The 27,510-nt window shown below is 40.7% G+C and overlaps 1 protein-coding gene across 1 annotated transcript in view; it reads left to right on the top strand.

The window, feature by feature from the left end:
• The first annotated feature begins 958 nt into the window (after positions 1–958).
• Positions 959–27,510, top strand: part of LOC111586668 (poly(rC)-binding protein 4-like) — a 37,362-nt gene continuing 10,810 nt past the window's right edge. Inside the window, exons 1-8 of the mRNA XM_023296442.3 lie at positions 959–1,367; positions 14,627–14,816; positions 14,996–15,019; positions 16,361–16,393; positions 19,361–19,477; positions 22,813–22,944; positions 24,552–24,680; positions 25,883–25,957. Coding sequence (XP_023152210.1) covers positions 14,709–14,816; positions 14,996–15,019; positions 16,361–16,393; positions 19,361–19,477; positions 22,813–22,944; positions 24,552–24,680; positions 25,883–25,957 — 618 coding nt within the window. The 5' untranslated portion in view covers positions 959–1,367; positions 14,627–14,708. The remainder of the gene's footprint in view (positions 1,368–14,626; positions 14,817–14,995; positions 15,020–16,360; positions 16,394–19,360; positions 19,478–22,812; positions 22,945–24,551; positions 24,681–25,882; positions 25,958–27,510) is intronic.

The raw sequence follows: 27,510 nt of genomic DNA, 5'->3' as shown, positions 1-27,510 counted from the left end.
CATGTTGTTTTTTTAATGTTGTTTGCTTCACGTGAATCAAAGGAAAAAGAAAAAAAATTGACCACTAAGGATACTTTATAATCTTACTGAGAAGCAAAATTTAAAGTGATACACTTGAGATCTATTACAGTTGCATCCCTGCACAGGATAAGAGGCTACAGAAAATGGATAAAGTGAGAATAAACAATAAGACATTACATAAATAGATAACTATATGCCCCTTTCCAGAAGTGAAAGCCGTAATTCAAGGAGCTGCAGTAAAAAATAACTGGACTTCAGACTCTTGAAGATGTCTCACCTCTCATCAAAGAGGCTTCTACAGAACAGAAGATGTCTGAGATTACTATAACCCGGATGACTAAGAACCTACTAGTAGGCCTGTTGTGATGGAACAGTTGCAACATCATGATCTATACACTAGATGGAGCCATGTGAGAGAAAGTTGGTCCACCAAAAAATACCAAAAACTTCAAAAGATAACGTCAAAGGCTTGGATTTTGCATTTGCAACACAAATTTTTGCACATTTAGATTATTATTCTAAATTTGGATGGAGATTTATTATTCTAGACTCACTTATAATATAGACAGTAGCTTTAATGCTCTTGTGATTTCTCAGATGTGTGGGGAAATTACATCTGCACTTTATGTGAGACTATGTGAGTAAATGAAAATCAACCGATGTTTCACAGAATAAGAAAAAAAAGCATGTAGGCTGACACACTGTTCCGGCATAGTTGGTCAAAACTTCCCTGAATACTTTGCATTCACGTCTCCACGTAAATTCTCACAAAGACCGAGGCAACGTAATGTCAATAAAAAAAAATTTAAAAAATAATAGTAAAAAAATCTGAGCAGTGACACTGATTCAGCAAATGTAAAATTTCACACAGGCTCAGTGATCCCCGAATGTGTCAATCTGCGGTGCGACGCACAGGAACGAGGACGCGCTGCGCTCCCAGCAGAGGTCCTGTGGGGACAGGAAGGATCACACCGCGCCACACCAAGCCGAGGCGGGGATGCAACAAACATATTGGAGGCTTGAAGGCAGCAGAGCCGGAGAGGATTTTTTTTTCTCTCTTCACCCTGAGAGCTCTCGGCTCTCTCCCACGGGCTGCCACGGTTAATGGTGATTAGGGTGAGCGGGCTGGTCGCCGTCTGCATCTCTGTGTGCGTCTCCTCTCCCCTCCTCAGCGCACAGGCGCCCTGCAGTCCAGTCTGCTGACACACCGGGAGGACAGTCCGCACTACACCTCCGTGTCATTGGACTCTATGTGGATACAAAGCCCCGGCCGGCAGCGCAGATCCATGGGGATAGTTTAGTTGGAACTGCAGCCTGCGACTTTCTATTTTTGTACATGAGAACAGGTAAGTGGCTTATTTGGAAAAGACACATTTTTGGACAGCATGTTCCCAATTCTACAACTTGAAAGAGCTCTTATTTAAAAGGCTACATTCTTGATTGCTTTCAGATTTAAAGTACTCGATTCATTAGAGAACCTTGCAATTCTCCTACTAACTCATATTAACGCGCGATCGGTGAATTAAACCCAGAATTCGACCTTTTAACTTGCTGCTCCAAACGCGTCACTCCCCGATGTTTATACTTGGACGCACTCATATGAGAACACAGCGGGGTGGAATCATCTGTTTGCGGAACTGAATTAATGGAGCCCTAAACTGACTGGGGCTGTTAAATTCAGCATATGGCACAAAGTCGCCAGATGAGCAGGGGGACAGCGGTAGGACCGAGGAGACAATCGCTCTCTTGTGTGTTTTATGATAATGAAAGTGGACCCCGGTTGGCCAGGCAAGCCCCAAACACAAAGATCATTCTCAACAAGTCCCGTACTGTGGGCGCCTGCTTGGTGCTGAGGCAGCTAGTGTGTGTGACAGCACTATTATTCACCAAGATGCCTAATTGCACTACACTGGATAAGGATTAAAAAAAAAAAAAAAAAAAAACTGTCTTGATGAGCTGAGCCAAATTAAAGCAAAAAATTCAGCGCTGATGCCAATTTGGCTGCTTTGTTTTGCTGTTAAATTCCTGAATCTCTGGTCACATTTGGTTCACTGTGAGAACAGAACAATACTACAATAGAGCCTTTATTTCTCCTCCTGATCATACAGTTTGTTTGTTCTGTGGACACAGTTTACAGTCAATAAACACAACCCTGTCTTATCATTATTCTTATTTTCATTCAGCACAAGCATCTTAATTAACCTCGCTACTTTTATTTCTCTGTCTCCACTTCCAATTTTATTTACATTTTGCATGTTTTGACCTAAATCTGCCCATTTCCTCAGGCCTGAATGAAACTGAAGCTTCTGATCATCTTTAGACTCCTCAGTACACAAGAATCAATAAACAACATCTGAGTGTGGACCTGCTGATTGATTCAGGAAGTCACGGTTCTTGCTGCCTGGAGATGCTCATGAATCTTGCATGTGCACCTCCAGTGTGCATCTGTTCAAACAAACGTGGAGAGAAATAGGACACAATTATAGAATTGCACATCACTTAGGGTGTTTGCTGTTTATGGGAGAATTCATTAGGATGTAATGCACCGTGTGCACGTTTCTACCGAAGAGGCAGGAGAAGATGATTCAGATCTGTCTTCCTGAGCACATAACAGAGATCAATAAGGAATAGAATTTTCCTTTTTGTGTGTGTGTGTGTGTGTGTGTGGTGAAGGGGGTGTCTGCTTGAGTGCCAATCCAGTATTTATTCCTGGAAAGGGAGCAGGACTCACAATTTGGCTGATGTGAGAGGCACACATATCTTTCAGAGGGACTCCGGGGGGCACAGAGTCAGGCCATCATGTATTGCTGATTCTCTGTCCAGATGCAATTCCTTAATGCACTCTGAGAGTCGGAGATCTAATAAGAAGTGGAAGAACATCTTCAATAATGAAACCCCACCTGCATCTCTGCTGCAGAGTGAGGGCTGGGGCCGAGAGGCTTCATAAATAACAAAAGCCAGATCTGACACGTGCTGCTCCAACGTCTGGGAACTGCCAATAATCCCTCTCATCTAGAAAGATGCTGCTCTTGCAGAGTGTGGAGGGGGGAACAAACACAATGCTGGGTTTTAGTTCGCAGTCATCAAGTAAATGCAGCCCAGTGCAGCAGCTTTACTCTATTAAACAGTTCTGCAGAGAGAGATCACGGCCATTCAATCACCTTTCAGTGATGAGGCGGATACAAGAAGAGCTTTCTTGTATAATTTCTCCATTAACAACGCAGGGGGCCTCTGTTGCTTCCACTACCAAAACACCTTGAATTAGATTGTTTTTTTCATTCTTTTGATTTACTGTGTCAATATAAAATCAGCCCTGGATTATTTCTGTGTTTCATCTCTCCTCTAAGAACTTGTAGTGCTTTAGGTCTCTACATTTTATGAGGCAAACAAGTATCATCACCTTGACTCCGGCATTAATTTAGATGGTGTTGTCGCAGGAGTATTGTTGTTATACAAATTAATTTCCTCTCCAACATATGAGATGAATCCCCCGTAGCAATTAACCTGCATTTCAGTGATTAACTCACAGCCTTCTCCAGCTCTGTTGGTTGATTTTTGCTTTGTTATCCTTATGTTGTGCAACGTTATATGAAAAAAGCACAGAATGAAATCACATGAGTACTTGTTGACTGGTAATCTTGTAGATAAACAGTGCAGATTCTTTGTGTTTTGGACCTTCTCGTTCTGCTATGAAGAAGCCACTTCTTCTGAAGCACAGCGTGACCCTCGCCGCTGTTCTTAAGACGGGCCTGGTGGCTGATAGAGCTTCAGGCTGTCCCTGCTATGAAAAGATAGCATTGTGTCGAGCACCGAAGATTGACCAAGCAGGCCTCGTGACTCTCTGGGTTGTGTCTCGCAAAAGAATCTCATGAGCATGATTTATTTAGTTCAGAAATTTCCCCCTCAAAGAGCAGCTTTCATGCTGTCTGTGCTGCAGAGAGAGGAACTCAAGAAACAACGATAGGTGTATGCTAAGTACGCCACTCCACTGAGTAAGTCCTGTATATCCAGCGAATGAGCTAAAAGACTGCCTTCGTGACAGTAATCCGCTTTGCTCTACAGTACACTAAATGGAGGTTTTTCTTTCAATTGGCCATCTGCATGTTGTGTGTGTGTGTGTTTTTTGTATTGCAACCGAGAAGGAGAGAAGCTTTTTATCCCCCTTCAGCTGCCGAGTGCCTGAAATATTTAACAGGGACTGCACTATTTTTGGGTTTGTGCTCAGTTTGTTGTGGAGCTTATGTAATATGTAGTCTCAGCTCAGCGTGCACCGTGATGTTTTATGCCAAACAGCACACCATCGTCTCGGCTAACTTAAGCGTAGAGATGTTACAAACGGTACGATCTTGCAGCCAAAACTGCAAAACCACCATAAAGGACGTTGCACAGTTGAGATTTGTGATGAACCTGGAGCAAGGACTCCTGCGCCATCTGAGCTCTGATGAATCTAATTGCCATGTTTTAATACGGCGTCTTGTACGTCAAGGAAGCAGCGCCAGGCCACATCGTCTCAGGTTTCTCCCAGATATTGATCAACTCATCCCTCTTCTCTCCAACTGCCTCCATCTCTCCGTCATTCCCTCTCAATTTGCCTCCCATCTCTCTCCACTGTTCTCCCTTGCCTTCCCTCTCCTCTCCTCTGAGGTGTCAGATTCTCTGACTCATGCCCTGGTGTGGAGGATGGGAGGAAAGCAGGGATGAAAGAGAAGAGAGAGAAAAGTCATTTTGCAGATAGAGAGAGTGACCTTCATCCAGTAAGAGGGATGGGATAAAAGCTGGAGTTAATACCCTGCCAAAGTGTATTCTCCGCCATGCCAAAAAAACCATTCAGAATGATATATGGTCCTAATAGAGGCTCTCTGATAATAAGAGGCACGCCACTGTAAGGCAAGGCAAGGCAAGGCAAATGATCAGAAAATTCCACAGTTGTATCCAGAGGGATAAACACTCCGGAGAAGTCAAAAATGTATAATCAAATGAAAACAGCACTGCAGCGTGGGAAACTGAAAATCAATTGAAAGATTTTCATGTGAAACTGTTTTTCTATGCGCAGATTAGTTTGTAACTGAAAGCTAAATGGCATTTGTGCTGCGTATGGGCCTGCCACACTGTCCCCATGCTAACTAAAGCCAGCATAAATACAGGCTCAGACGGTGTCACTGTGTGTCTGGAACCAACAGCCACTTGGGAGATAACAATTGACAGGCCAGAAACGCGGCCCTCTACGGTTCATTATCTGTATGTTTGTGTTGTTTTATCCTTGCTGGCAATAATCACAAGAAGGAAGGGACTCGGGTATACCTAATGAGGAGACGGGATCCTTTGCGAAAACAACCTCATCAGGACTTGATCAATGCGCGTTTCTTGCAGAGCGGCCGTGTTCTTTCAAGGGTATACAGTATACTCGTATAGAACCACTGAGCCAAAACTAACTAAATACTCCTCCATCCTGTCAGTGGCTTTTACTGACGTCTTGGTATAGACTTCCATAATGCTGTGTCAATTACACCGCTATTAATTAGCCGCTGAAATCGCTCATAAATATGCAGATTCTGCCACAGAACGTGATCTGTGTCTAAGCTGTATAGACAAATTTACGTGATCGTAAGTTGCCGTGATGAGAAGAAGCCTTGACAGCATTGATTCAGGCCACTTTGAGATATGACAGACGTTGCAAATGTACCCGTTTGTAATGTCAATAATTCATTCAAACCAGCGCTCCTGAAGTGCCAACGTATTGCTTAATGGAATGAAGGGTGCTGTAATGGTGAAAAAAAGAAATGCTTGTAGATAAAAGACGCTTAAGCCTGATGTAGTCAAAAATATGTTTGGGGGGGGAATGAATTGAGGACTTTTATACATCAGATCCTCATTTAATAACCAGTCTGACATAGCTTCAGATTCGTCACACCAGCCAGAAAACACACATGGCTTTATAAGGACTTGGAATTAGAGGCTTTCATTGTGATGAAAACTTTCCAGCAGATTTGTTTATAAAATCCGCAGGAAATCTTGTAGTTTTATTCACTCTTTAAAACAACGCATTATGGATTTAAGAACACTCTGCTCTAGGGTAATCTCATCAATGCTGGCCAAATTTTAGGTGCAGTGGCTGCAGCAATTGCGACTGTTGGCCTCCTCTCTGTTGCAGGGAAGTGGCTCCAGGAGCAGCAGGCGGCTCAGGGGTCTGATGACCCTCTCTTGGGCCTTGTGGTTGACAGGCGACTCGCACTGCAGGCTGCTACAGTTATCCTAACACCAGATGAAGACTAGGGGGCTGATAGGAGAGGTCCGTCCCCTCTGTGCCGAGGACTGACCCCTCCCATGATATGTGACAGGGCCGAGACAGACACGGCGAGAGATGAAACGCTGCTCTTTAATTTCAAGCCTCTCTCGTTTCACAGCTGAAGCCCCCTTCTTTTTTCATGTCTCAGCGGGGAGATTGTGGAACGTTTTCATACTCAAATCAAGTGTTTGTAAGTCTTAAATTTGCCATATCTTTGAATTTCATCTATATATCAGTCTTATTATTAGCAAAGGGGTCTTTCTTGAGCATGTAATGTTCTGCCGGAGTTAGACACGTTTTGGTTATTTCCCTCGTGTGAGATTTGTTCTTTTCTCCTCTGCTTTTCTTGCTCGATGAAAGTTAGCGACGCCACACGTTTCCTCACACGTCTCCTCACACCAAACAGGATTTAGCAACATTTGAGAGAAAATCAGGGGAAAGTTGAGGGATTTTCTTGAGGTGCCAGCTCTGTAAATCGAATCTGATCAAACCACACCAACACTGTTCTGATGAAAAATAAATTTTAAACATGAAATATGTTTTTGCTATGAGTTACAGTCAGTACATCATAGCATATAGCTTTTTTCCCCCTTCTGACTGGTTTGAAATAAGCTTTTTTGTACCAAACATCTTTCCATTTCATTAATATTACTCTGCTGCACAGCTCATAAAGAAATATTAGTGATGTATCCCAGTATGACCTCTGGCTGTGATGTGATTGAAGCTAATCCAAACATACAGTGCCTTTTTGAATATTTCATTCAGCAGGAATTGGGTTCATTTTATCAAGAAGCTTCAAGCTTCTAAAAAGTAAGGGTGGCATGTGAACATACAGTGTGTGTTGGTCCACCACCTTCCACTCTCCAGAGCTTGTGCACACTCTCTTCTCTACAGTGTGCAGTCAGATTTGGACAGAAACTCCAAATGGCAGCACATTTTGTTTACACATGAGTACCCTTGTGCGGATGTGTGCACACATATTTATTCCCTGAGCATCTCATTTAAGTTTGGAAGAGACGGTGACTAACCACAAGCGTAGACGAGCCTGGAGGACCGTTTCTTTCCCTCCTTGTATTTTTTCATCACTGCGTGAGGCGGTGACGCTCTCATTGTGTCATCCCATGTACTCGATCATGGCGGTAGTTTGAGTGCGTTCATGACAGATGGATGCACAAAGTCGTGCTGTGGAACTTTGCAGCAGATCAAAGCTTGTCCGCTCATGTGTTTCAACTGAACACTTCTTTCTGAGTGCATGTGTGTGTGAATTGTTGGCTCCTTTCATCCCAGCAGCTGTATGTGGGTTTGTTTTAGTTTTGTTTTGGTGCACACAGTCCTATGAATGTCACTGTCTGTGTGTGTGTGTGTGTGTGTGTGTGTCGGGCTTGTGTGTGAATGGTCTATCACCTCTTGCCCTCACCGAGCACGTGTACGCACATTGACACCCTCTCACTTACTGCTCTATATGTGCCCACCCGAGGGACACCCTATCCTCTCCGCCTCTGTGTGTTTATCGAACAGACACTCAATACCTCCGATCCCCTGTATGTACTGTATGCAGAGGGGGGACCCTGTTTCTGTCGTTCACCATGGAGACCAGGCGTGTCCTCATTCCATCTTCATTTCCTATAAGCCGGCCCAGAGCCCTCAGCGCGTCGCTTGTGTGAGGGACACGGTTGGCTCAGAACAGGTGTCCAGTCCTCTAGACAAGTGGATACAACATCCTTTTCATCTTGACAGAGTCTCTGGAGTGGAAGCTTCTGAAAATATGGCGAGAAAAAAGCTATTGCTGGTGGCTGTCAAGGGATGTATGCTGGTTGCTTTTATCCCAGACGTCTTTGATGTGTGCTTTATGGCAGTTAGACGGAAAAAAACGCCTCTTGATTATTGCTATCTTTATCTTAAAGGATCATTTTGAATCCATTATATCTTTTAGTAATACATTTGGTGTTATTTTTGTAATTGTAGGTGTGATTTAATGATTGTAATCTGTAATTATGGGTTTGTACCAGTCAGTTAAGCATTTTTTGTACCATTTATATGTTGTTTTGTGTATGTATTTGTATAGCATCAATACTGTGTCGCTGGTGGATTGTGCTTAATCATAATTATCATTAACATATTCTAATGAGGGCTGTAATTAACAATCATTTTTAATTTTGAGATCAATCCGCCTATTCTTTTCTTAATTGATTGTTTAGTCCATGTTTAAAATGTCAAAATGTATTAGAAAAAAATCCTTTATCAATTGATATTTTATTTACTGTCATATGTAAGAAAGAAGAGGGAACCAGGAAGCAAATTTTTCACATTTTTCTAAAAAAAATTGTCAATTGATTATCAGTACAGCTGCAGATTCATTTACTTTTGATTGATGAATTGATCGATTGTTCCAACTCTAGTTTTTTCTTTGAGTATTGAGAATGCAGGTACATCGTATAGAGAGTCATTGCACTTGTATAATGCCACATGTCTATTCTTGTTTTCAACTGAGTTGGGTTTCAGTTAGTTTTCTCAGTGGGTTTACTAATTTTGGTTTAGTTTTTATTGTTTAAACATGTTTAAGTTTAATTTTTAATATTTTCAGTATTAGTTTTATTTTTTTGTGTTATAATCTGGGAGTATTTGTCCAGAGCAAGATTTAAGAGGATCATATTAGGTATTAGAAAGCAAGCACAACAGTTTGTGAAAGCAGTTGACTTTGATCAATGTAGACAATCCTGTCTAAATAAACAGAATGCACCAGCGCCTCCTCATTCTGTTGTGTCAAATTTGACCCAGTTAAAAAAGACTAAAGACATTTCCTGCATATCTGAATTTCGTTCAGTTAATTTAGAAAGTACACAACATCCTTTCAGTTAGTTTTTGTTTTATATAAAGCTTAGATTTTATTTTATATTAGTTGATTAATAAAATGTTAACACTTTTCGGTGAAAAGTTAAAGGGAGAAAACGTGCTATTAAGGATGTAAGAAAGTCTGCAAATTTGGTTTCCAGCATGTCTGGCATGGATAGCATGTGACTTAAAGGCCACGTGTTATAGATGACTAGGCAGTCTTGGACTTGGATAAAGCTAAACAGTCACTACAACCCACACATCTAATTTCTGTGATCTGGGAAAAGGTTAAACAAGTATTTTGAAGACAGTGCAACTAATTTAGAAGAATACAAAACCAATAGTGAGGCTAAAGCTGACATCAGCATGCTGGAAAGCTCGCAATGACAATCGTAACATGTTGATATGAAGCAGATGTAATATTTACTTAGTATACCAACTTAGTTTAGTGTGATGGCATGACAACATACAGTATTTACTATTAAAGTAGGATGAGATTGTGATTAGTTTTGAAGATATTTGGTTAATAAAGTACTGAGTACATTAAACAATTAAACCAATAATGGCTGCACAGCATTTCATTGCAATCCATCCAATAGACAATTCACTGCAAAGTCAGGAGATCATTGAAGTCAGTGGGACGCATCTTCTGGAGATAGCGATTATTGTTGATTGCAACCATCCAACTTTTCTGACATATTTCAGTAAAAGTAATAAATGTCAGCCTGGTGATGAAGTTGAAGGAAAAGTTGATATCACCAGGGTTCATCCTCTGGGGATCATGTTGTCTGAACAGTATTTCATTTACGTATAAATGGATTTACTGTTGTATTTTACTAAACATGAATTGATTTGAAATCAAAATCACAATTTAAAACAATGCAATTAGCAAACTGCGCAAGCTCTAATTTAGGTTATATGAGGTGTGGCTATTAAACATAAGACTAATTCTGTATTTAAACTGTATTTAATTTGAATGGATATAAACTTCCTAAAGTTGTTCATGCTCGTTCATTGATTAATTTACACCATGCAGCTTATTCATGCACTTTGTGGTTCGCCTAACATAAGCTCAGTCTCCTTATTTATAAGCCACACCTCATAGATTTTGCGGCACAGCTGAAACAGAGTTTAAACTGTTGTGTCAATGGTTTTCACAAAGTCATGCTGTTCTCCTTGTGTGACAGTCACACTTTAAATCGTGTCTCATGTGCTAAGGCTTGTTCACATGTTTTAAATATATCACACAGTGAATACTGAACGGCAGATTGACTGAAAAAATTATATCTCAAATCAAATCGCAATATCTATCAGAAAAAAATCACAATGGTTACCCAAGCTGCCCATTGACTACAATCTTTGTTGTTCAGCTTTGTCCCATCATAGCAGCATGGTAACCATTTATGAACATTTTCTAGGTAGTCACTTATGGTGTCACACTCAGCATTTTGCATTAAGCTCAGTTCAAATAATGTGTAAAATAAAAATATAAGCTCTAACTAAATCAGTATTCACCTTTGATACTGTTAAAACCTCACTACATTATAATTTATTCATTTAATTTTAAGACCAGACACAAGGCTTTTCTCCCATGGCCATTTGTTTTTGTGTCAGTCATTCTGGTTCCCAAAGTCATGCTTAATTCAGTGTATATAAAGATGAATACAAGCAGTGACTCGTAACTGAAGCTCTCGCATGCTGTATTCAGTCAGGCAGAGAGGACCAAGGTTACAAAGTCAGTGACAGAGGAGGACAGTGGATCGGCTCTCCGCCTCTCTCCCCTGGTCTGACTGCATTTTGGCAGCCTGGTGCTGCAGTCTGCACTTCGCTAATTCCCTGTTCTGAGTTACCAGGTCTAATTTAGAACAGAGGGGCTCTGTTCATCCTGGAACTCTGCTGCTTGGGATTCTGGAAATGAGGAGTTCAGAAGCTCACCGCCCTCACACAGACACAGAGCACATGCCTTGTTATCAACCCACAGAGATGCACATAATGATTCCTCCAACCATTAACTGCTAATGCAATAAAGTGCAAACATTTTAGCCATGCCCTTCAGTGCCTAAACATAATGAAGTTAGCCCACGGGTTGAACAAATGCGCTCTGTGGTAACACGTGTTCAGGATGGATTGATCAAGCTTGAAGTCATGATTACTTTGCCTTAAATCTGTAGCTAACAGCGAGTAAAATGCTCTAGTTTTTGTTTATCTTCAGTTGGTTCCCTGGGCTTCGCTTGATATTTATGGAAATTGTATGCAAATGAGCTTCTAACTGATAGTTTTGTAAGTCAATCCAATGAATATCACATCCAAAAAAAGCGGAGAAAGGTTGATTTGATACAATCTTATCCAGCAAAATGACACTCTGCTCCACTTACTATCACATTTTGACGGGCTGGCATGTCAAAGTGAGCCATGACCACGGTGGGAATATATAACCCAAAGAGACATTCAAGCACTGTGACATCTTAAGAAAGATGTGTGTGAGCATTTGAACGTGTCTTTGCAAGCATCCAGAGCATAAATAAATCAGCCAAGCAGCGATGGCCTTGCACACTAAGTAAAAGCAATAAACCTGCCTATAACAAGTCTCTCAGGAATTGGATCTCATCTAAAATAACACCCATTTATTAAACATGATCTGCTCTCATAGCTCACCAAGTCTTCAGGCCGCATGCAGATTTATAAAAAACACACATATGTCATGCGGTGTCTGTAGGACTGCAGCAGTAGGCTGGTATACAGCTGTACTGTGGGCTGCTTGGAATGCGTTTGGCAGACAAACAAGTGGCCTTGATGAGTCAAACTGGAGACAGTAATTTGTTACTGTGCTGTTACTGAATACAAATGGTAAGAATGATCCATGAGGATTCCACTGCCAGGTGTGGACTTTCTCTATCTGAAAAGCATCTATAAAATTAGATGCATTTTATAATAATATTGCAAAAGAGGTGACGTTACAACTACATTAATCAAATAGTCACTGAACTGAAAAAGTCATTTTCAGCTACGCTAGCGGCATAGCTCTGATGTCACACAGTCCAGACTAAAATATCTGCACAACTGTTGGAGAGATTGCTTGGAAATTTTGTGTGTTCTCCTCAGGATGAAGAACACTGACTTCAGTGATCCATTCTTTCCTCAAGTGCTACCATTGGGTTCACATTTTTTCCCCCTTTTATAAACTATTTCACCAACAATTTGATAAATGCCACGGCATGAAATTGGGTACATACTGTAGTCCCCAGAGAATGAATCCTAATGACTTTGGTAATCATGTGACAACAACAATAGCAGGTTAGAGTTGAAGTATGTGATTGACTTAAATGATCACCAAACACTGTACTTAGCATTACTAATACTGATGTAAAATAACAACATTCCCATCACTCTCTGATGTAATTCACAATTAATGCTAATTAGCACTTGTTAGTATGCATTAGATTTAGATGGTAAACATCGTTAACGTTACAGTTGCTAATGTTGACATTTAACCAAAGCACCACTCTGTCTGAGATACAGACAGTGTTTTCATCCGGCTACTCCTCTGTGAGGAATTCCTGTTTTTGCGTCTTTTAGACTGAATCTTTCTGGGTTTCTACTGTGGAAAATCTGTGATGTATGATAATATTGTGTAATGGCAACATGACTTGTGAAAATTTGTCAAATACCAAAGTGTAATCACCATACAGTTTCCATGCCTTTCTGATTTAACAGCTGCAACAGGCACCAAACATTAGATAGAACACGGAATATAGAAATGAAATCAATCATTTTGAACATACTTCTACTGAACAAATTACACATGAATGCCCAACCAATTAAACAGAACATTAATTTAATTTCAGACATTATACTAATTAGGAATTAAAATGTAATTTCTCCTGCTCTGTGTAAAATATTTCCTTATAAACTCAACACAAACATCTCTTTTTTCTTTCCTGTCCTGGTTAGTCTCCCGGTCAGAACCAAAGTGACACAGTTAATCTGGCAGCTTGCTGAGGCTTCATCAGATTGGCCAAATGGTACGAAAGGATGTAGCCACTGCTCCGTCTGATTGGTCAAATCAAATGGACTGATGGACTAATCTGAGTGTGACTGCATGGCACATGTAGATAAAATGATGGTGTTTATTGCACATGTTCATATTGCGATGACAGTGAAATTACGACTTATCACCAGTTTGTTCTGTTGTTTGGAAAAAAAGCCATAAATGTGAATATTTTCTGGGCTATTGTGAATTGCTTAACCGATAAAATAATCTGCATATTAACTGTGAATGAGCATAGTTGCTATTTGCAGCTTTAATTGGCAGCAGAATAAGAATTCTGGAGAGTGTTAGGAAACTGTCCTTGCCTTTAGCTTCTCACGCTGCATTCTGCCACCACTTATTTATCCTTCTACATGCACTTCCCTTTGTCCGTGCTGACAAATGTAAGCAAATATAAATCAAGAGGAAGCATGAAGGATTCCATGAACTAATTATACACATCATGCTGAGACTGCGAGCACCCAGGTGACTCACACATTAATCATCGCGCTGCTTGTCACATACCTGACATGCACGAAGCTGCTGCCACACTGTCATTCTGGGATCAGTGCAGATGCTTCCCATGTGCTGTCTGTGTGTAAATTCTGCTCAGTCTCCCCATTATGGTGTCTTTTTTTTTTCTCCACGCTGACTATGATGGAGAAGATAAAACCAGATCCCCGGAGAACCTCCAAACATTTTCAATTTTATGGAAAGTGTTGCGAATTGAATTTGATTAACTTTGCGTGAATCTCTTGCCACACTCGTCCTGAGAGGAACATTTTTTTCTTTTTTGCAACCAGTTTCAAAAATCACTCAGCTCTCAGTGAGAGAAAACTGCTTGTCAGGTAATGAAGCCACAGATAGCGCATTAGTCATCGATGGCCACCCACAGTCTGTTAGGATCCCAAAGCTCTGATGAAATACAACATCGCTGACACTGCCGGTGCTCCTGGTCAATATCCTGCACACACAATAGTCTCCATTATGTCTTTGTTATTAATATCACCATCAAAATTACATCGACTTCAACTAATGAAGAAGTTCCACGCAGAGATAGTTACAATTACAGCAAGCGGCCCGAAAGCCCCACGATGTTACAAATGTGTTTGATTTCAGCTCTGATTTGTCCTCTGTTCATCTGGATGTCTTTGATCTCCCAGGATTATCATTCAGTCAACAATGCAGTTATATACAGTAAAAGCACGCAATTTCCGAGAAATGAACTAGAACACAGCCATTAGTTTTAATAGTGCCACATAATGTTCAGTGAATGAAGACACTGAATTAATGCTACTTGTCAAGAATTTATAATCTTTTGTGCGTGCGTGTGTGTGCATCCACGGGTGCAAACGACGGTGTGTGTCTGTGAGCGTATGAAAGAAATTTGTGATGAGAAGTCTTGCATATAAATGAAACATTTAACAGTTTGACTATTTTGACTTGTGTTCCTCTCACAGAGCGGCACTGAAGGACCTCGGAGAGCCAGAGAACGAGTGCTGGCCTTCGCTTGACTGCGTGACCAGCGAATGAGCCTTGTTCATGCGTCTCCCTGAGTGCCACTCCCACATCACCATGAACTGTGAGCAGGACTTTGGCGACGGGGGCTTGGGAGTGACCCTCACACTACGACTGCTCATGCATGGAAAGGTTGTTTATGAGTGAATGCGTGCTGCGGCGCTCAGGGCGTTTCTAAGCACAAAGATTTGTCACAGCCTCATAAATTCTATATCTGATTCACAGATCTGATGAATAATGAAAGGTTACTGTGAGGATTATCTGGTTTTTTGCTTTTATTAATGTAGTTATCTTTATCTCTTTGTATCCAGGAGGTCGGCAGCATCATAGGAAAGGTGAGCATTTCCATTTTTCTTCTACTTTAGAAAACACTGCATATATAGAGGCATTAATCATAGAAGAACAGAATGATATTCCTTGATCAGATTATGTTTTAAAATGTTATGCCTGGCTCTAATGTAAATCTGTTTCCCATTGTTCTAAGCCAAATACCTTTTTGATGACTTTTATGTGGATTCATAATAAACCTTTTGCAGAGCCATTTTCCCCTCCATCTTGATTCCATTTTGAAATCATCAGAACACAAAGCCCTCTAACAAGCAGGTGTTGTTCTGAATATCCTCCATGCTAAATAGAATTGCCTTAAACTAACCCTCTTAAGACCTCACTGCCACCCCCACCTCCCATAAAGCACCACAGTAATCCATCAAACAAAAACATTAGTGCACTGACTGCAAGCCTCCTGTTGAAACAGAGCTCCAAAGACATATTACTGTGGGCCCCTTGTGGGCACTTTCGGTGTCTGCTAGGAGGGACCTGTTGGGACTGTGCTGCTTCAGTACCCCCTGCCATCGAGCCTCATTAAAGACTTTAATTCAAGAAAAGGAGAAAAATAAATGACAGCAGAAAGTTAGACAGAAAGATGGCTGTGCAATGTGCTGTCGGAATCTGTATGTATCAGGAAGCAAAAGTGGTGAGTTTCGTATGTACTGTGCTGCTTGACAGACAGAGACACTTGATCTGCAGTACTAATAACTTAACCCTCCACCCTCTAAGCCTTTCCTCCCCTTCCCATCTCTTTGGCAAACCTGTCATCACTTCCCCATCAATAGAAGACCAACACGAGAAACACAATAGGCCCCAAATAATACGTTTCCCTACAACATAAATGGCAGTCTAGTCCAGGTGTGAGTTGACACCACTGCTGATGCACTTGTAAGGAAGCGGTCGTCAGTCGGTGCATGAAGGTGCGAGCAGAAGGGTGACGGCTCGGATGGATTTTCACCCAAAAAAAAAAAAAAAAAATGGGGGAGAAGAGAAGAAGCAATCAAAAAAATAAATTAAACAGAAAAGCGGAGGATGTGCTGCTGTGTGAAACAAGTCTGACAAAGTGTTCTTGTCCCTGGCAGGAGTTCATCACACACACTCCATATACAACCATTACAGCAGGTGTCCTTCAGGTGCTCGGATATATCCGATATTCATTTGCAGAGGACACCGCCGTGATATGTTGCAGATTAGAACTTTTGCTGACATTTTTCTGCTAATTTTCAATATAGATGTAGTTTAAAATGCCAGGTTTCCCTTAGAAGTGGAGGGCACTGCAGTGTAACTATATTTTGAACTGAAACGCTTGTGGTTCTGCTTAAACATGCCCTTCGTCTTGTTTTTTTCAGAAAGGAGAGACTGTGAAACGAATACGAGAGGAGGTACGGTGTCCATGATTTGCTTTAAAACACTACTTCTCATGACTTACTAGCATGTGTTTACATCCTGCTTTGTAAATAATAGTATTTGATGTTTTTGTGTCCGGTGAGATTGCACTGTGCTTGTGTTTATGAGTGTGTAGATGCTACCGTGGTGGGCTGGCTTCTCATAACATAAAGCATATCAAGACGTGACGCGACTACATCTGTTTTATTTTCTGTATTCAGTAGGTTGATCTCAGGAGAAAACATAATTTAATCTCAGGAGGTCCTCTAATGCTGGGCCAGGCTCTCTGGCAGTTGTAAGCATTAATAATAAAGCTCTGTTCTCTCTGCCTGTTTGCGAGCTTTGAGTCTGAAAAGCACACAGAGCAGGTACATTGTCCGAAATTGCCTTTTGGGCAATAACGGCACCTTTTCAGTTTAAATCCTCTGTCCCTGCCACTCAATGCCCCTCCTCAAGCGGCTCTCTCGCCAAATCCCTTTTCTCTTCCTTTTCCCTGCTTAGAACAACTTCCTTTTTTCTCCACTGCCCCCTTTTTTAATAAACATCGAGGGTGCAGCTGAACTAATGCCACTTCATTCTTCGTGTTAGAAAGTAATTAGGCTGACACCACGGCAGCACATTTGATTCCATCTCTGGCTGCTGTGGCTTTGCATTGTACTCTATGAGGCAGAAGGATAAACAGAGGAATAGTCGGGTCATGGGACAATGTAGCTTTGCAGAGCTGCTGGATAAACCACTCACCCATGGTAATCATCCAGCCATCCATCCATCCAGCCATCCATCCATCCATCCATCCATCCATCCATCCATCCATCCATCCATCCATCCATCCATCCATCCAGCCGGGCCAGTTATGGCCTTTGTTACTTCCCCACTGTACGAGCCTCATGCTGTCAGTGTGTCATCAAGCCTTGCAGCCACAGTGGGAGAATGACTCAGTGGACTGACTGGAGAAAATGCCCCAGAGGCCAGAGTGCTGTCCTGGCTATGCTCATGTGACTGTAACTAGGAATACGAGGACACAAAGTGGAAGGGCAGCAGATTTGTTGTCTGAGAGGAATGGCTTAGGAGAAACTAGATTATCAGTCTTAGATACAGACATGTGCTGTGTAGCCTACAGTCTCACCTCCTTTACTTTGTGTCACTCATGGATGTGTTGCACTCTACAGTGTGTCTTTGGCTACTTTAAACCACCGATACACAATGTTGGATTTTTGCTGATACTTTCCACCTCACTTTGGCTGATTGCTGACAACGATATATGCACGTATTTCTTCCACCTAATTGCATCACGCCTATACTATAGGGAAATTAAAATATTAAGCAGGTGTCAAGTACAATATTTTTCAAATGTGCTCATTCACTGAGCAAATTGTTAATTCAACCTCAACTAAAATGTAAAATGTGCAATGTTTATTTTCTATAGCATTTCCAGATAAAACTGTAAACTTCCTCCTACACAGCATTAGTCAGCGTCGTCTCATCTGCCTGTGGATGTAAATTTTGGGTCAGTGGCGATATTTTCTTTTCAAGTCTTTATCAGCTGATACCTATGGCGTGCTCACATCATCGTGCGTCCACACTTGAAACCATTTTTCTCAGTTTTAAATTCAACATGAACCAGCTTGAGATTTTGAGAAATATTCACATTTGCCTTCTTGCTAAGAGTGTGATAAGTGGATGGATACCTGTTTCATGTCTGTATGCCAATTATAAGTATACAGTGAGCATATTATTAGTGTAGCTTAGCATAAACACAGGAAATGGGGTGCAGCTAATCTGACTCTCTTAAAGGGAAAAAAGTTCACCTGACCAGCCCATCCAGGACATCACAGCCCCCAGCCGAGAGGAAGCACAGCACATAACCTCCAGAAAATCACAAATTGTCATTTTTACATTTCAATTTTTTAATGTAGTAAACAGGTGAGGTACAGTGTGCAAGAGGGGTCAGTCAAGCTAGCTTTTCCTTCATTGTTTCCAGTGAATTTGGGTGAAAATTAATGTCCATATTTTTGAAATACACAAAAGTGTTTTAAAACATTACAAAACCAGACTATGAGTTTGCATGTCTAATGTAAAAATATAATTTAAAACATGTAACTTTGAATTACCATAAACAATCCATTAAGTTAAAAAGTAAAAATTTCACAAATATTTTATTTTTATTTGGTAGGTAAAATGCTAAATTCAAGTTTAATGCAATTTGTGTTTTAAAAATTACATACAGCTACTGACAATTAACAGAAAAAATATTTTTGTATTGATTTATTTGGGTTTTTTTGGGTTAAATGATGGATATCTTGTATAATTACAGAAGTTTCCACAACAAAAATTCTGAATGAATGTATTTTCACCAGCATCTATAAGCATTGGTATTTGGTCAAAATACAATTTTTGTCATTATAGAATTTATGTATACTACATTATCTTTGTGTCATTACATATAAATTATTACTTATTATTTCATTGTTTCTAAACATTAACAAGGCAAAAACAAAAATGATCTCATGATAAATTAATGATAGCAAATTTATTTTAATTATTCAAAATTACTCTAATTTTCATTAGATGGTTATTTTCCATTAATTTACAATATTTGTTAACACCCCAGATGCCAGAATATTACCATATTTTTAACAGTTCTTTTTTACAGCGGTTCTTGTAAAGCTTCTCTTAGGCTCATTCTCTACATCTTGTTTGTTTCAGCTGTTCAACAAACAGGTTAAGGTTATACAAGAGGGTCTGGAAGGTGAACTTTATTACTTCTGGAAAGAGCAAGGCCAGGTTTTCCCCCCTGTCTCCAGACTTTAGTCTGCTAAGCTCACCAACTGCTGGCTTTTGCTTCATATTTATCCCTTGGCAACACTTATCTACCTCTCAGCAAGAAGCACACGTTGTTTTACCCAATTAGTTGAACCTTTATTGTTGGTTTTTAAATGACCTTGTGACCTTTGTTTCTACAGAGCAGTGCACGGGTCAACATCTCAGAAGGCTCCTGTCCAGAGAGGATCATCACCATCACCGGCTCTACAGACAGCGTCTTCAGAGCTTTCACCATGATCACGTACAAACTGGAGGAGGTGACTCTAATGCATGCATCTCACTGCCAGAACGTACAAGTGAAATCAGCTCATTACGTCATTTCACAGTGGACCAAAATTGGACACCAACCATAATTGTATGTCTGTGAAGGTTTCTTGAAGAGGAAACCAGTCGGGACAGAGTCAAAAAATTTACGTAGCAAGCTTTGGGAAGTTGCCTCAGTGGAGCCAAAACAACTTGTTTGTGAAATCTGGAAAAAGTGCAAGAAGCCATTTCACCACATCATTTCCTGAGATTCATCGCAGCCTCACCACTAATGTGCTTTTATCGCTATCGATTATACTCTAAACTGGAGTGGTGGAAAGAAAAAAATTCGGCTGTATTCCATAGCACTTGATGTGCTTTCAGATTAGACCACTCTGCAGATGAACATTTGGGATAATTGAATGTAGCTGCTATTGCAAACCCATTCTGACTTTTGAAAGAATGAGATGATTTATGTTGTGCAGTGAGTTGTTGGATTCCATCAAACATTTTTTTTTATTCTCTTTATGAATTTCTCTGGCGACATGTGCAGTCCACATAATACAAGTGCAAAAGTTACAAATTTTTACCTGATAATGAGAGGGATTTGTAGGTTTTCATCATCGACTAATGAGCTATAGATGACAGATTCCTCATGCTATTAATTGCATGGTTACTGTCCACGACGACACTAATTAATATGGTGGAATGAGAGCCGTCCTTGCTCTGATTTAGCATCACAGCAGATACTGGCAGGGAGACAGGTGCTCCCCGCTCAGGTCGACAGCCTTCAGTAAACATACGCTGCTGGGAGCACAGTGCAGTATTCATTAAAGATCTTTCACATTCACCTTTTTTCAACCCTGAAACTCCTGAGTTTCCATGGCAACATGTTGGCTGACCCACTGTGCACGGCTTCAACCATAGTTGAGTTATTGTATGTCTGACACCTTTAATTAAAAACAAAGCAATAATCAGATTTTTGACTACTGAGTATTAGATTTCCTCTCTGTCTGAGTAGCTTATGATTACACAGTGGCACCGGCTCACTCATTTCTGTCATTTGGCAGCTGATTAATTGTGCGAGTTGTGTGTATGTAGCGTTGCATGGATGACATTTTCCTGCTGCCACATTTATGCAAATGTCTAATATTCTGAAGCAATGTTCCGGTAATTCAATGCATGCGCTTCACCGTCATACATGTATTTTGTTCTCAAGTGTCAAAGCACAGCATGCATGAAAGCCACATTAATCTTTCTGTATTGGAGTCCGTAGCTCTCCAGCAACACAATATGCTTTGGGGATTTAAGCTCGGGACCTCTTTGTGTGAGCAGCGCTTGTGTAACCCGCTGTCTTATTTCCACCTATTCGCTTTGAGAGCCTCTTTTTGCTACAGAACAGGAAAGTATGGGAACGTTCAGGGTTGTTGAAATGTGGTTCATATTTTTAGATCAAATCAAGAAAACGAAGCCCAGAGTCTTGTGATTGTACAGATGATCTGTGTGCTCCTCTTCTAATGAGACGAGACGTCAGAGGGCCTCACTAAATATAGACACGGAGCAGAGAGGCACAAGAGGCGCATCAGAATATGCTTTTGAAATTTAAAGTTCACAGTTATTGGAAACATTATGCAGCTGCCTTCATAAGTACAAAATCCCTTGAGGCGATACATCCATGCCGTCCTCTCTTAAGTCGAACTCTACTAATTTTATTGCAAACTGGCCCCCAACACAATCCGTTCAAGAGCAGGCAGCATGCTCTGCATTCTGTCACAGATTTGTTGTGGATTGAACTCTAATGTGAGGAGAGATAGTGCGGCGTATTTACATTTCAAAGGTGCACAGAGAGACACTGTTCATTAATTAAAAACTCAATCTCCACCCACAGCAGAGCAGATGGATGTTTGCTACCTGCACTGTAAAAACACTCTTCAATTCTAAAAGGTCCTGCTCCAGATACTTATAATTTCAAACACAACACATGTATAGACACATTCTGTCCTTCTTGGGCTGTCAGTTTACTCTAAAGCTGCTAGTTGTATATGCTGATACACATTTTAACTTTAGATAAGTCTCTCTTAAGGCTTTAAAATAATGCATAATTGAAAAGCAGCCATAGTGATCTGTCACTTAAAAGGGATTTACATTTTTAAAGTTTTTTTTTTTCTGAGTGTGTCAAGAGATTCCTGACAGTTTAAAGTTAGGTTTCTTCACTTTCTTGTCAAAATGTAGACAAGAAGAATGAAACCTCTCTCTCATCTGTCCTTTAAATACATGTAAATATAATGCTGGTGCTCAGCGACAGTTGAAAAATGAAAAAAAAAAGAAATCAAGTGGAAACAGCTTGTCGACATAGCATGCTGATTAGTGAGATTTAAAGGTGCTGGTAGGTGGATTTCCCTCTTTTCCAGTCTTTAAGCTAAGCTAAGTTAACCAGCCTCTGGCAGCTTTTGGCATTGATCTTCTTGTCTAACTCTCAGCAAGAAACAATGTTGAACTTTTCTTTTGAATTCAGTAGTGAGCTGCAATAAAAAAAATAACTGAACAAATGAAAGAAATTGTGGCGTACATCTCCTCATATTCATATAAAATCCACTCATTCAGCTCTTCTTAAAGGATCTTTAGAAGAATAATGAGAACAGGTTCAATGTGGTAAAGGTAGGAAGGACATGTGGACATTGTACTCTTACTCAGCTTTATGCCTTTGACTTAAAAGCTGAAAACATAGTTTTCTGACAATGTTGCTGCAATTACCATTTTCCCTTTCATACAGAGTCCTGCAGTCTGTATAAATGATTAAACACCTTTCAAGACAACATACAGAAATAGAGAACATGCCTTGCACACCAGGCTGCTTCTCTCCTGGCTCAAATAGTAATACTAGACTATTTAAACTCCATTGGCTGTTTTTCTGGATTTATTTTTATGAAGAAGAAATCTAGTTTGGCTGCACTGTAACTGGTTCAGCCTAAATCCTGAGTGCAGAGTCTGCTTTGGTCGTTATAGTTTTGGATTTGGTGATGCTAATAAGCAATGAAATATTGACTTGGCTCATCATGATGTGGCATAATTGGGGAGATTTTAAATTCACTGACTTGTTTCTGTTTCAGCCAAGTTACTTAGTGAGAAATTACTCCATCAAATAGAAATTTAAAATATGTTTAAATGAATGTGAATTCTAAATGGACCATTAGTAAGAGTTGTATTCAAACTCAGTGTCTGTTCAGTCCTAACTGTTTGAGTTACTACCCTCCGGTGACTTATTTCTTCCTCCTTTTCCACCTTGACCCCTTTTGGGACTCCTCCTCTCTCCTTCATCATGTTTTTCTTTCTCCATGTCTCCCTCCAGGACTTGACTGCGCTGGTGGCCAACGGCACCATCAGCTCCAAGCCACCAGTCACCCTGCGGCTGGTCATCCCTGCCAGCCAGTGTGGCTCGCTCATCGGGAAAGGAGGGGCCAAGATAAAGGAGATCAGGGAGGTGAGCAGCCAGAACACAAATCCACTCCATCCTCTCTGCACAGGCAGGTCCAAGGATGAAATATGAAAAGAGCAAATCTACTGCTGGAAATGTGAATAGAAGCTGCAGCTGGGAGGGAGTGATATTCAGATTCTACAGTTCTGCTGGTTTTTGATGTGCTGCGTAATTGCACTAATACATTTGAGGTACTAGACGCTCTAATCCAGAATCGCTGCAATTACAGTTAAAGTATATTACTGTAATATGACTAGAAAAGTGGTGATTATGTTCATCTACAGCAGTGAAATGGTATAAAAATGAATGCAAGAATAATTTGTCATATAATACAACAACTATGGTCTGGTAGCATATGAAGAAAAAGGGGAAAAGTTGCTCTACCATTAAAGTAGGTTAAGTAAAATAACATGCTATCAGCTCTTTAATGCTGCACAAAGTATAGCAGTGCATTGAGCTGAGCACTAACATCCTCATGCTAATGTGTTCATAATGACAACGCTGTCATGCGGAAGCAGGTTTAATGCTGATTATGTTCACTGTCTTGGTTTAGTGGGTTAGCATGCTAGCATCTGCTAACACCTGAGGCTGATGGGAGTCTCATTAGTTTTACAAGCATTTGGTCAAAAACCCACATTTTGTAAATATCGACAAAAATTTTGATGTTGGTGCTAAGAAAAACGGTTTCGCCAAAGTAAAGTTCATCTTCAGTGGACACAGATGCTATAATTGCATTAAACTTCATTGCAATCCATCAAATAGTTGTTGATACATTTAATTCGATACCACAAATTAATATTCCTTAGATCTAGTGTCAGTCTAGCAATTCACAGAACTGCAATTTAGCTATAAAACAAACACATACAAAAATAATAATAATCTGTATCAGCTGTATTTTTTTTGGCTGGACCATTATGAAATTAAGAAGAGGGTTCAGCCCAGATCTGTCATTTAGCACGACATATACAGTGACACAGCAGTGTAAAGGAAAGGGGAAAAACTCCTGACTACATTTAGGCCCAGTTGAAACATTAGGATTAAACCTATCAGATCTGTTGCCAAAGACATCTGACTGTGTAACTTTAGCTCTATGCCAATCTACAAATAGAATCTCTCTCATTTTAGCCTTTACCTTCCTGAGTAATGGCATCCAGTTGATTTTCTGCGGTTAGATAGATTTTCCTGTCTTGTCCGTGTCCCCAAAGTCGTTCCAATTGTAGATCTGTTTTGTTTGTTTGGTTGCCACAGGACATATGTTCAGTCACAGAAGCATTTGTGATTTGTGTGATTCAACCGTGGCTTCCAGTAGAAATGCCGATATCAGCAAGTGTAGATAAAGCTTGAAAAGTTTGAACTCAACTGGCACTCTTTGCCTGCAGACTTGCTATAATAGTCTACTGCAGAAAATGGCAACTTCTGACTGGAGATATTTCATTTATGTCTAATCTGACTTGACGTTAAGCACACTACAGAGCGGTTGGTCTCCTTCAGTATGGGTGGAAAAATAAAAGGTCAGCAGAGAGGTGCAGAAAGAAGCTGCAGTCGTGTATTCACAACTTTCTTTATCTCCAGAATCAAGCTAAGCTTTTATTTTAAACCCCTATCATTTTCAGAGCACCGGAGCTCAGATACAGGTGGCAGGGGATTTGCTGCCCAACTCTACGGAGCGAGGGGTGACGATATCTGGCAATCAGGACTCTGTAATCCAGTGTGTCAAGCTCATCTGCGCAGTAATCCTGGAGGTAGGAAGCGTACCGTTCCTCTCTTTTATGCCATGCACCCCCACCTTGCTGACATTTTGTCAGAGCTCTGCTGCAGCAGCTTTGTGAAGGAAATAATTGCGGTCGGCGTGCATATTTTGATTTCACCGTCATACAGTTATTGTCTATTCCACTGCAGCAGAAGTTAATGCTTTCTTAGTAGGGCGCTTGAGTCTTCCTCGTTATGTAATGGTACTTATGACAGTGTTGCACAGAAGTTGACTAGATTCCCAGTGAATCTTCACAGAAAATACTAAGAAAGCACCCAGCCTCTTTATTGCTTGGACCTTCTGTGCTGTAATCTTCCACACAAGACATCGCATAGAGTCGAAAGGTGCTGCTCTCAGGTCAGAGCTCAATATTCTTAGAGAGGACACTAAGCTGCTAACAGAAAACAAACTGGCCTGCAGCAAAATCTGTCCACCTTTAGACAACAGCTCTCTTGAGAAAATTGAGGAAGAGATGAGAAAAAAACAACCCCAAGCACAGTTTCTCCCTGTGTGTTCATGGAAGTGCACAAGTCCTTTTTGTTTTAGCATTGCAGCTGGACCTGACTGACTAATTGCTAGTTTGATCCAGTTTTTCGGGGCTTTCTTCAAAGGCTTGCAAGTTTCATTAGGATTCTGTACTAGCGGCGTCTTGGTTTTGGCTCCAAGATTTAAATTATGCAAAGTTATACAAAGAATTTGCTGTGACTGCTCTACATTTTCAACCCAAAAACAGTATCACCAATACAGCAGTAACTTGATAAGATATACAGTGTCATGTTCATTGTATAATCCCCCCTTTTTTTTATTGGTGTTTGAAAAATTTTATCTTCAAATGTCTCCTTGTCAGTGGATGCTTGATTTATCCAGAGGGCAAACCTCTGCAGTGCCTTGAGGCCTGATACATTCTAAAGCTCAAAGCTTTTATCCACAAAGAGCGCTCACTACACTGCTTCAATTATTCAATGAATGACTAATATTATCAAAAGAAAAACAAGGCGAGAAACAGTGTCAGTGTCATTAGGAGTTTAGTTCATCATTAATTGTTACTGTATCTTAATGTACCGATGCGTTTAACCCCCGCTGACCTCATTTACAAAGTAGCTATGTAGAGATTATTCATTTCTAAAAGGTTCATTTATGGCTTAAGGCTTATCTTACAGCCTCTGACCCTTTGCCCTGTTTTTGACTCCTTAGTCTCCACCAAAGGGTGCCACCATCCCCTATCGACCGAGTCCCTCCCCAGCTGCTCTCCTCATCGCAGGGAACCAGGTGAGGAAAAGAGATTTTACCACACGCATTACCTATGATAGATGGGTCTTGAAAGAGCAAGAGTTAAATGAATCCGTTTCATGTGCGAACAGCAGAAGCACAGTTGAGCTCACAGGGCTATCACAGTTCAGGGAAGTACGATTTATTGTAGCAGTGCTAAATGCGGAGTCTTGGATGAACAGATTAATGACAAGGTAGAGTAGAAAAACTAGGTGACGACCAGTAAAAAATATGATAATCTTGCTCCGGTGTTCACTGCCAATATTGCTGGGGAATTACGTCTTTGTGGCACTTTAAGCAAAGATAACCCGACATATTTCATTTGCACAGCAGAAGCTCGCGTAAGGGTGAAAGAGTACACATACTCCATGTTCTTGATAATATTTTCCCAGAGGAATGACATTCAACTTGTTTTGTCGCTAGTTTCACCAACAATTAAAGCCGCAGTAGGCAGATATATGAAAAAGGCACACACATACAAAAGAAACTGATAATCCAGCCCTCTTCCTGCAGCCCTCCCTTCTCCCCCTCGATTCTAAGCCTCTCCAACTAAGTGAGCACAGGCTTCAAATATGCAAAGATAGTCCAGCCAAAACATATCATGCATTTTTGCTTTTATGCAGGATTTAAACCCCCTGTTTCCAGAATAAGAGGCCTCTGTTTAGTCCATTCAGCCACCACCCCCTACTCCCAGTGCAGCCTTTGTTGCTCTTTATAGTACGTCACCTAATCTGCAACAGAGTGGGCTGTTCAGTAATTTCAAGGTTGATTCCTGGCCCCTCCTCATGCCAAAGTGTCCTCGGGCAAGACACTGAAACCCAAGTTGCTCCCGATGGCAGGCGAGAACTTTGCATGGCAGCTCGGCTTCTATTGTGTGTGTGTGAATAAGAAACACAGCTTGTAGAGCCTAGCTAAGGTTAAACAGGTTCTCTGTATGTGAAGATCATTTTGCCATTTACCGTCTGTTTGTAAAAGTCCTGTATCTAAAGTGTCAGGGGATGAGCAGGTAAAGTCCACATGGCTGGCAGGTTGTGGCAAAAATTCAAACTTAAATTTAAAAAAAAGCTTTTAAAGGAAGCTGGTTATCCAAAGGGAAATAAACCAATATAAAAGATTCACAGGGGGTGAACTTGACTTACCCACTGGCTGGCAGGAACATGGACAGAGTAGATGAACAGAATTTTAAAAAAAATAAAATAAAATATAAAAACCAGAATCCAATGAGGAAAACCAGGAAGGTAATAATTAGGTGGACACAAAGGAAGTCGACAAGATGAACTGACAAAAGACAAGAGACAATGCAGGACTATATATATACACAGAGAACTAATTAGGTAGACAAGGCACAGGTGGCTCATAAGACAGAGGTAAAACTAATGAGGGCCGTCAGAAAAGAAGCGAAAGACAGACAAAGGAAGGTAGTAAAAACTCAAACAACTCACAATGGAACGTGATTTCAAAAGAAAACAGGAAGCAACAGAAATGGGACACAGAAACAAATAGAGACACAAAAAGAGAATCACTAGAGACAGAAGAAAAACACACATGAAAGA

The sequence above is a fragment of the Amphiprion ocellaris genome, chromosome 8 (genome assembly GCF_022539595.1).
Source record: "Amphiprion ocellaris isolate individual 3 ecotype Okinawa chromosome 8, ASM2253959v1, whole genome shotgun sequence".
Lineage (NCBI taxonomy): Eukaryota > Metazoa > Chordata > Actinopteri > Pomacentridae > Amphiprion > Amphiprion ocellaris.
The sequence above is the reverse complement of the archived record's forward strand: the minus strand, read 5'-3'. Positions and strand labels throughout refer to the sequence as shown.